Source organism: Arachis stenosperma, chromosome 1 (genome assembly GCF_014773155.1).
Source record: "Arachis stenosperma cultivar V10309 chromosome 1, arast.V10309.gnm1.PFL2, whole genome shotgun sequence".
NCBI classification, from domain to species: Eukaryota; Viridiplantae; Streptophyta; class Magnoliopsida; order Fabales; family Fabaceae; genus Arachis; species Arachis stenosperma.
The window spans coordinates 116,979,041-116,989,096 of record NC_080377.1 but is presented as its reverse complement, the minus strand read 5'-3'; the positions used below and the strand labels follow the sequence as shown (position 1 = coordinate 116,989,096).

The following is a 10,056-nucleotide window of genomic DNA, read 5'->3' as shown; positions in this document are numbered from 1 at the left end:
AGCTGGCATGGTCCCTACCTCTGAGGGCTGAGGCAGCCATTCCATGAAAGCCAAGTCAACTCAATTCTTTCTTCTATTTGCATTGTTCTTACACGCTTGTAGTTTCTTCTCAACCACTTCCACCACCACCTTCCAAAACCCAATGACCCCTCACTTTCATAATTGCCTTCTCAATCTCTTAATATACACTCCTTCTATTCCCTATATATATATATATAACTTTGCATGCACATCATCACTCATATACTTCTCTTGGCTTCTTTTGCTTCCTTCTCTCTCTATATACATATTTGCCTCCTATTTGCCAACCAAATCAAATTAAAGGAACCATAATTAATATGGGGATTGAGGTACTTATTATTAATAGTGTTCTCCTTGTAGGGTTTGCGGTTGCTGCATCCGCAGGTAACTTCAACCAAGACTTTGAAATTACATGGGGTAATGACCGTGCCAAAGTCCTCAACAACGGACAGCTTCTGACGCTGTCCCTTGACAAGGCCTCCGGCTCCGGCTTCCGTTCCCGGAACGAGTACCTGTTTGGAAAGATCGACATGCAGCTTAAACTTGTTCCTGGTAATTCAGCAGGCACAGTCACAGCCTATTATGTAAGTATATAATATATCCTTAATTAGCCTGCATTTATGTGTGTATCTTAATTCATAAGTTAACCATATATGCATGCATCTGATTGGTTGCAGCTAAGTTCACTTGGTGACACTCACGATGAGATAGACTTTGAATTTCTGGGGAACTTGAGTGGTGAACCATACACTCTGCACACGAATGTATTCACGCAAGGGAAAGGCAACAGAGAACAACAGTTCCATCTATGGTTCGACCCCACCAAGGACTTCCATACTTATTCTCTTCTTTGGAATCCTCAAAGCATCATGTATGCATATACCATATTACCATCTATCTTCTCTCTACTAATATTGATTATTATTAACTATAACTATATATTATTATCATCAGATTCTCTGTGGACGGCACACCAATAAGGGAATTCAAGAATTTGGAATCAAAAGGAGTTCCATTTCCGAAGAATCAAGCAATGAGGATATACTCAAGTCTATGGGACGCAGAAGATTGGGCCACAAGGGGTGGGCTTGTGAAGACTGATTGGACCCAAGCCCCATTCACAGCCTCATACAAAGGCTTCAATGCACAAGCTTGTGTTTGGACCTCTTCTTCAGGCTCCTCTTGTTCTTCAAAACAAGGCCAATCATGGTTCACTCAGTCACTTGACTCAACTGGGCAAGCAAGAATCCAGTGGGTTCAGAAGAACTACATGATCTACAATTACTGCACCGATACCAAACGTTTCCCACAAGGCCTTCCTCCTGAATGCACCCTTGCATGATCAACACGTTTCTTATCATTTCTTTGCCCTGTCTTGTATAAATTGAATAAACCAAAAAAAAACCTAGGATCTTCCGTTTATATTTTACATATACTTTATTTATTAGGCATTCTACTCTCTGCAATTCAGATTCGTTGTAATTTTTGGTTATGAATAATAAACTTGTTTAGATTGTTAAACAACATTATAAAAGAAATGTGGACTATGTTTACGAATTAACGGCTGTTCTTTCTTCTACAAGTCAAGGGTCAAATAAACACATATTAGAAGTAGAACCATGAGGTAGATGATGTTTTATCTACGTTCTTGCTTGGTCAAGACTAAAGATAATTCCTCCAAATTAATGTTGGCATATAAACTTGGCCGATTGTTGAGTTTACCTACATATATTTGAATGTTTCAGTACAAATACAGATCTAAGTAATAAGACGACCAAGTTTAATGTTCTAAACCTCTTCTGTTGCTAAACACAGTGACACAACCTCAACACAATGCAAATGAGATTCTTTGATGCCTTAGCTCGTAGCAATCACAATCACAATCACAAATTAAATGCAAAATAGCCATCACCATAAGCTATTATTATCCGGTTCATCATTCGAACGTGACCGTGGATTCATTCCATTGAATGAACTCGAGAAGAAAGCGAAAACACATGATGAGGAACTGGGAACCAAAAAGTTATGCTTTGACCAGAAAAGAACGAATTTATGTACTACTAGAAGTTGATATTACACACTGCGCTTTGTTTAAAACAAATTCTTCAATGGTTAGACACTTTTGAGATTATCACTAGTTCTGCAATTCTGTGATTGAGCTCAAGATTGAGAGGAAAGAAATGTAAGAAAAACCTTAAAATAATGTAACTATAAATCTATGGGCCATGAACACGACATAAAAGAAGAAAATGATAATTGTAAGCTCTTCCTACAATATCTATAGCACCAAAATTGAATTTTTATGTTTATGTTTCGACAAGAGAGGGCTACTTTTATTTACAGAGACAGAAACTCAAAACACCTATAAAATCAACTGCCTCAACATAAGAAAGTTATCACATATTATCTTATAATTTCACCCAGTGGAAGAACCAGAGCACTGCAAATCCAAATGCGCTTTACCTTAACACACCATGCCATAGGTAAACCGGTTGATTTCATTACGACCGAGGAATCAGCACTCACCTTTTCCGCAGACCCTTTCGACCTCCCTGTTAATCATCAGAAGCAGGGTATCATTCAAATAACACCAACACAATTTAAATCAGAGAACCATCATTCTCAATTTCTCATCAGCCTTAAACATAACACAGTGGCAAGTAGGGACGCAGCTGATTGACTCTTTCACAAAGCCCCCCATGCAATTTACAAATAATACAAATACTCTAATTACTATCCACATCTTTCAAAATGGCTCTCACAAAATTATTCTGGCTTTGATGCCGAATTCGCAATAATTTCAATTCTCTCTGATAATTGAGAGGATGAACAAGAAAACAACATAAAAATTTTGAAAATTAATAAACCAATAAAGCTTTTATCCTCCTCTAGTATGACCAAGTGATGTCTTTCAGCCACAAAACATAAGGAAAAGAATCAATGCCAAGCACTTGAAATCATTTCACTAGAACAACAAACATAGCATATCAAGCAATGATAGTGAGAAGTAGATGAACTACATATTAAACAACATCGCAATCTTGAAGGCATGGCCTCAACTCCAAGTCAATTTGCTTTCACTTGGTGCAGAAATCAATTATCACAATAAACTCCCAAGAATTTCATAATAATGACAAAAAAAAAAGGAAGACAATCATGTCAAAACAAAGTCGTATAACCATACGAAGCAAATCATGCAGAACGAGTTCTTAATTTCTTCAGTCTTTTGACAGATCCGACAACACCCTTAATGACCCTCCTCGCCTTCTTCGCTTTTGGCTTCTTGGTAGGAGAAAGCATCTCCCTGATAGGACCTGGGGGCACACCCTTTTTGAGTGCACTTCCTCTGGGAGCAGCAGAAGGAGGCAACCTCAAGCTCTGAGGAGGTAAAGGAGTGTGTGGCTTCCACACCAAGTTACTTTTCATGGAAAATCTTACCTTCTTGGCGCTCTTCTCCCCATTCATTGCCACAGCAGCGTCATCATCAGCATCTCCACCATCAATTTCAGAATCCTGGGACTTCTTTCCTTTCAAATTTTTTGTTCTCTTCCTCTTCTTAGACATAGCTCCAGCAGATGTAGAATGAGGACTATCACAGGCACTTGCAACTCCATCATCATCTAAACCTTCTTCAGCAGCAACCTTCTCAAACTGCTTCTGGAGGTTTGACATCACAGCCTCATTCAACAGTAGAGTGCCCTCATCATCAACCTGTTTGCCATTCAAATCCCCACCATTCTCATCAGCTACATTTTCACTGTCATCCTCTGCTTTGCCACCCTTCTTCTTCTTCTTTGCTTTCTTAACACCACCAACCTTATTATCCTTCTTACACTTCTTCAACACCTTACCATTAGCAAGGTCCTCACCCTCCGCCTTGGCCTCCTGAGCATCCACCTCCATGCCATTACAAACGGGAACCGAAATTGGGACTTCCTCATCATCATCCTGATCAACAGAATCCGGAATTGAGAACTCAAATCCAGAGGCGGCAGCATCCTTCTCAAGCTTCAAAAACTGTTCATGAAGCCCAAACAATACCTTCCTATTCCCTTGACAACACCCAGGATCTGAACCAATACCATAAAGCTTACCAGAAAACCCCATAACCAAACCCACAGTCCCAAGAACCGCAACATCGTCCCCCGAAGCAACCTCCTCGCCAGCCTTCCTTGCCTCCAACAATCTCCTCCCATTCTTCAGCAACACATCAAACAAGCCAGACTTAATCTTCCCTAACAAAACCCTATCAGGGACCCTCCCCATAACAGAATAAAACGGTGCAAACAGAATATCGAGAACCTCAACTCTAACAGGCAGAAACGGCCTAAGCTCCTCCAGAAAAACAGTGGCAAAATGGTAATTAACGCCATTACTACCCTGAAACTTATCCTCGGCGGAGAAAGTGCCCTTGTCCAAAACGTCGACGTACCGGCGAACAAGTTCCAAATCCCAGGAATTCTTTTTCAAGAGAGAGAAGAGAGTAGAAATAAACCTGCGGATGAGAAGGTAGAACTTGTCGAGGCGGAGGGCGTCAATGGAAGGCCACTCGCGGCGCATGGTGAGGAAGAAGGTGGAGAGGTACTGGAGAGAGAAGGGGATGGAGGAGAGAGAGAGGAGGAGAGAGGAGAGGCGGTTGGCGAGTTCGGCCTGAGGGAGGGGCTTGTCGGAGTGCCAGAAGCAGTAGAAGAGACCCTTCCAAAGCTTCTTGGCGTCGTCGTCGGAGAGGTGGTCGGAGAGGGAAGGGAGCCATGTTTTGAGGAGAACGCGGAGAGCCCTGTCCCGGGTGGTTTTGTTGCAGCACGCTAGCTGCTTTACCAGTGAACGACCCATTTGTTGCTCGGAATCGTTCTCCATTGGGATCGGGGGAACACTTGGAGATGCAGAAAACCCTAACCTAGTGGAGAGACGAGATTGACGAGCCCAGATTACAGAGGCCAAGAGGGATTTTGGGGGGTTTTTAGGGATTTAAACTTAGCTTTCGAAAAACCCTAACGCAGGGAGAGAAAATACTCTCTTTCTTTTCTTTTTTATGTTTTACTTTCTGAATTTAATTTTGATGAGTTATAAGATAGCTACACCAATAAAAATAACTTTTTATATTTGACTGCGAGAATGATAATTCAAAAAACGAATATAATTATATAACTACGTAAAATAATTTATACTATCAGTGTATTAAAATTAAATTTATTTTTTTTAAAAAATAATAAAAATAATATATTTTTATATAAATACAACAAATTATATTTAGAGTGCTAATCAAATTTATTATTTTTAATAATAATTAATTAATAATATTTAAAAATATAAATTTAAAATATATTATTAAATTATTAAACTAAAATAATTTAGATTAATGATTAAAAATAATGATAAAAATAATAAATTTTACTGATTTTTTAATTTTTCTTGTAATCTATTATTTGGATGTTGTAAGATATCTTTATGCGTTCTCTGAATATTAAAATTAGTATCCAATTTAATTTAGTTAGGTAGTAATATTATATAACATAGTGTTCAAGGTGTACTACTTAAGAAATTCATAAAATTTCCCGTATTGTAAACAAGCTGATATATGCGCTGGCCGAGATAATATAAATGTATGTTTAATTAAAAAAAAAGTCAATAAATCACATGAGAAAGACAGTTTTCCTCCAAAAAAGGCGAATAATATACATTCCTTTAGGAAATATCTATACACATTTTATTTTTACGAAACAAAAAATGAGAATGAAAAGGAGGAAGCACTATGATGCGTGAGGCACAAGTTTGTTTGATGGAGACACTAGGTAACTCGTCTTTGATGAGATAGCATTATTATCATTATCACTGAATGGAATAGGTCTTGAAACAACTGGCTTCCATTTCCATATAAGATTAGCATACTCAGGATGATCTACAAAGGGATTCCGATTATGCTGATACATTTTGCATATTCTTTCATTTCTCAACTTCTCTTCCCTCGAAGGGGGATCCACTTCGTTCCACTTCAATAATGTGGAAAGCAACCCCATTTCCCTGTTCTCTGCACCAAACACAATTGTTACTTCCCTTTCGACTTTAAGGTATAGCATAAATTTACCTTGCCCAAATAAGTAATGAAAGCTAGAGAGCATCAATTTTCTTTCCTGAAATACTTAAGCATCAATTTGACAAAATGACAGCACAAGATATAGTTAAACAGATTGAGAAGATATTTTCTTTCAGAAGTTACTATTTTTATTTTAACTTATTATAAAAGAACTAAAAACAATTCGAGAAATGAAAATCGAATTGTATTGCTTGTCATATCAGATGCCAAGTTTATTATTACACTCACGGATAAACAAAAGATGATAAAATCACTATCTAATGAAATGAATACCCTGGGTTGACAAAACCAAACACACAAGAAGCAAGATAAACCACACTGAAATTTTGAGAAACGTGCAAAGCATATACATTCCCCCTGGGAAACTTTGGTCAGCAATCTAAGCATTGCAGCTGAATGAAAAGTTGAAAACAATAGCCCAACCTACCAACATTTGGAGTATCTGAGAGGCGAAGACCTGGATTTCCCCCCGGTTGCTGAAACCCATAAGCGACTGCCATGTACATTAAAGCCCTTGCGATATCCCCTCTAACCTGAGGTTAATTAGTCTAACTTCAGATGTATATCCAAAACAAAATTTGAATAAATATGTCCATATGAACTGACATCACAGGCTCACAGCTAACTGGAAAACAGACTGATATAAGTACTTAATTCCCACCATATACCTATATGATCATCCTTTAACATCTGATATTAGCTCTCCAGGTACCATTCGAGTTACTCATGAACATCAATTAGAACGATTTTAATAGAAATCCAATGTGTCCAACTAAAATGGCTAAGCTCAGGTGCTATAATTCTGAAGTGACAAGACTACAGTGACATACGGGATATGACTGTACTGCCAAGCCAGATCTCTTTTCAATTCATTACAGGATCAGAAATTAGCTACAATTTGCTCAAAAAATACAGAAAAGATTACCCTTGCAGGCGGTGCCCACCTCTGCTTGTCTGTTTCAGTGTCCAATGCAGCTTCTTTGTTTGCTGGACTCAAACATTTGTTTGAGCTAGTCATGCATTCACCATAATACTTATTTCCCCTTGATGAATTGACTGCAAGAAGATCTCTTTTCAATTCATTACAGGATCAGAATTAGCTACAATTTGCTCAAAAAATACAGAAAAGATTACCCTTGCAGCGGTGCCCACCTCTGCTTGTCTGTTTTCAGTGTCCATGCAGCTTCTTTGTTTGCTGGACTCAAAATTTGTTTTGAGCTAGTCATGCACACCTAATACTTATTTCCCCTGGATGAATTGATAAAAATGCATAGGTAAATAAGATTGGTGAGAAACTAACATCCTACATGGAAAGTCCAACAAATTGTTTAGTTGACTCACTATTCCATCCCTGCGGTTTTCCTGACAATCGTTTTGAGACAACTCTCAATGAGTATATTTCCACTCTGCACAGAGCATACATGAAAAATCAGTTACATATCATAAACAAAAGACATTACTAAATGAAATTACAAAGTCCATACATCCCCGAAGAAGCTTCTGGATTATCAATATCAGCAGCATCAAGAATCTTGAGGGCATCCCACACCTGTAAATTAGATTGTAATAATTTCAGATCTACAGATTTTGAATGAAGTGTCGTACACAATTAAGAGGCGGAAGGACCTCTTGATAGGACAAGGAATGGTGAGGGGCAACGATGCTGTTCAATTTCTTCTTGAGTAGTTCACCTCTTAAATGCATGACAGGGTAATAATAAGCATCAATGTGCTCGCAGGCATAAGAAGTAGAGGAAGCTGGATAGGCAGAAGGTGCAGCAACGAGATTGAGAGAGAGCAAGTAAAAGGAGACAAGTCTAGAAAACCATCTCCACCAAATATCACCAAAACATGTTAGCCACCACACTTGTACCCTAAACGAAAGGTAGAAGTAGTTAGCTTCACAAGATTTTCAGAAATGTTTAATTTGGTGCGGATCTCGAAAAAAAAGAAAGATCAAACCTGTGGTGAGTAGTGGAAGTTGGAATGGCCGTGTTTCGAAGGGTTGACGTGGCAGAGCAGTGGTGGAGGATAGGGTTTGCGGTCGGTGGTGAATGGAGGTAAGGAGTGGCCATTGTCGGGAAGAGGCGGGTCGAAAATGAGGGAAGTGGTAACGGTTTAGTGCCATTGATGCTGTTCCTCATCTTCAAGGAATACCATTATCTTATCGGTACATCATAAATTAACGGAAACTCCTAATCGCGGTTTTTTTTTTTTTTTGGTCTCTAACAATTAAATAACTGGTATCTTGGCCTGCTAGTCTACGTGTGTGTACAAATGTTCAATAAAGTCAACTAGAATCCGTGTATTTTGTTTCAAAAGAAAATTAATTATTACTATTTTAGTCGTTAGTGAGTTAATTATTCTATTAATTCAAATTGGTTGATATTTGTGGGCACTAGATTTGATGGTCTCAGAACTTTTTTATTTAATTATAAAATTATTTTTTATTTTATAAATTATTATTTTATTATTCATCTATTATGTTTATTAATAATCAAAATAAAAAACAATAACAAATTAAATTTTCATTAATCGTAATAAACTTTTTTGTCATTCCAATCGATAAAAAGTTTATATTTGATTCGTGAGGGTTGTGAAATCGTATTTATTTGAAAATCAATCGATTAGATAATTAAAACAATCGATTGAATTTTAGGTTTCGCAAAAATCACTCGATTGGTCATATTACCCAATCGATTGAACGATGACTAAAATGTTGGTTTTTTAAAATTCAATCGATTTCTTATACTACCCAATCAATTGAATACTCCAAAGCAGGTCTCACAATTCAATCGATTGAATTATGTACTACGCCATTTTCAATTTTCTTATCCTTTTTATAAATTATTATCTTATTATTCATCTATCTTAACTTTAAAATTCTATCTTCAATTTTTAAGACTTTATTTTGATTTAGATACTCTAATCTTATCTTTTCTTTAATATTAACATTATAAATTAGTGAATAATCTATCACCAATTATTCAATCACACCCTTAGAATCGTCTATCAATCTCTTTATATATCATGAGAGAGTGGTGCATGCTTATGACTTGATGCCTGGGTAGTTATAATGTCTCTTGACTTATCCTTTTTTAAAATCATGTATTGGTTGGTAATGAATATTCTTATTTTTGATCGGAAATTCGTTGCTTGAAATGTTCCTTCTTTTTGAGAAATTCATATCAAACACCCCAGCTGGAAATACCGGTGGTGCAGGGATATCGGTGGTGCACGAGATATTCAATATTCCCTGTTTTAACTACTTTTTATGTCTGCTCAAATATTTTATATTGAAATCCAATTATCCTTCTGTGCTCTTCATTGTGCAGAATGGCAAATTGCCGAGTGATGCTGGTGTCATCTCCGGAGCTGTGAAACAGATGTTCGATATATTGGAGACTTAGAATGCAGAGCACAACATGAAAGTAACGTTATTAGAGTTTTACAATGAGGAAATAACGGATCGTGTGCATCTTGAGAAAACGATAAAATATGAATATGATAAGTCTAAAAGTCCTATTCCTCTAATGGAGGATTGGAAAGGAGGCTTTCATTGTTAATCTAGAAAGAATTGATTAAAAATTTGTAATATATATACTTCGTATATGTCTTAACAATATATGAACAGATTATTAAAATGCTTTGATATGTATTGCATGGTGTTTTTTTTCTAGTCGAGATTCAATAGAGAGGTCAAATCTTGAACAAATGAAAAGAACATAATAAAATGCAAACAAATAAAAAGATATAAATTTTTTTTACATAAATTAATTATATAAAATAAAATATAATTCACAAGAAATAAAATTTGTATGGCATTGTTGTTGAAATAATAAATGAAAATAACATTACTTTATCATTAAAATATGAGTTTTTTAAATTAAAATATTTCTATGGTGCATAGAAATAGAGAAAAATTATAAAAGATTTCAAGGG

General features: G+C 36.6%; 3 protein-coding genes across 4 annotated transcripts; 1 reads left to right on the top strand and 2 right to left on the bottom strand.

The window, feature by feature from the left end:
• The first annotated feature begins 219 nt into the window (after positions 1 to 219).
• Positions 220 to 1,582, top strand: LOC130967477 (probable xyloglucan endotransglucosylase/hydrolase protein 23). The gene is made up of 3 exons (XM_057892346.1): positions 220 to 605; positions 699 to 892; positions 976 to 1,582. Exons 1-3 carry the CDS (start codon positions 339 to 341, stop codon positions 1,361 to 1,363), a joined length of 849 nt encoding a protein of 282 aa, XP_057748329.1. The 5' UTR covers positions 220 to 338; the 3' UTR covers positions 1,364 to 1,582.
• Positions 699 to 5,055, bottom strand: LOC130967455 (uncharacterized). 2 transcript variants are annotated; one of them, XM_057892325.1, is made up of 2 exons: positions 3,460 to 5,055; positions 699 to 2,573 (listed from the first exon to the last, which is right to left on the bottom strand). In XM_057892325.1, exons 1-2 carry the CDS (start codon positions 4,876 to 4,878, stop codon positions 2,544 to 2,546), a joined length of 1,449 nt encoding a protein of 482 aa, XP_057748308.1. In that variant the 5' UTR covers positions 4,879 to 5,055; the 3' UTR covers positions 699 to 2,543. The 2 variants fall into 2 exon arrangements, with proteins under 2 accessions (XP_057748308.1, XP_057748298.1); XM_057892315.1 differs by having other exon boundaries at positions 3,206 to 5,054.
• A 557-nt stretch (positions 5,056 to 5,612) lies between these two features.
• On the bottom strand, positions 5,613 to 8,327 carry LOC130984509 (uncharacterized). The gene is made up of 8 exons (XM_057907591.1): positions 8,077 to 8,327; positions 7,742 to 7,988; positions 7,600 to 7,664; positions 7,421 to 7,521; positions 7,250 to 7,310; positions 7,041 to 7,185; positions 6,543 to 6,648; positions 5,613 to 6,049 (listed from the first exon to the last, which is right to left on the bottom strand). The coding sequence occupies exons 1-8, from the start codon at positions 8,256 to 8,258 to the stop codon at positions 5,772 to 5,774; spliced, it is 1,185 nt and encodes a 394-aa protein (XP_057763574.1). The 5' UTR covers positions 8,259 to 8,327; the 3' UTR covers positions 5,613 to 5,771.
• Between the last annotated feature and the right edge of the window lie 1,729 nt (positions 8,328 to 10,056).

Coding starts and splice junctions, on each gene's coding strand:
- LOC130967477 (XM_057892346.1), top strand. CDS start 339: ATGGGGATTGAGGTACTTATTATTAATAGTGTTCTCCTTGTAGGGTTT. Junction 606..698: donor GCACAGTCACAGCCTATTAT/GTAAGTATATAA, acceptor GATTGGTTGCAG/CTAAGTTCACTTGGTGACAC. Junction 893..975: donor TGGAATCCTCAAAGCATCAT/GTATGCATATAC, acceptor TATTATCATCAG/ATTCTCTGTGGACGGCACAC.
- LOC130967455 (XM_057892315.1), bottom strand. CDS start 4,878: ATGGAGAACGATTCCGAGCAACAAATGGGTCGTTCACTGGTAAAGCAG.
- LOC130984509 (XM_057907591.1), bottom strand. CDS start 8,258: ATGAGGAACAGCATCAATGGCACTAAACCGTTACCACTTCCCTCATTT. Junction 7,522..7,599: donor CCAGAAGCTTCTTCGGGGAT/GTATGGACTTTG, acceptor TGCTCTGTGCAG/AGTGGAAATATACTCATTGA. Junction 6,649..7,040: donor GGTGGGCACCGCCTGCAAGG/GTAATCTTTTCT, acceptor AATTAACCTCAG/GTTAGAGGGGATATCGCAAG.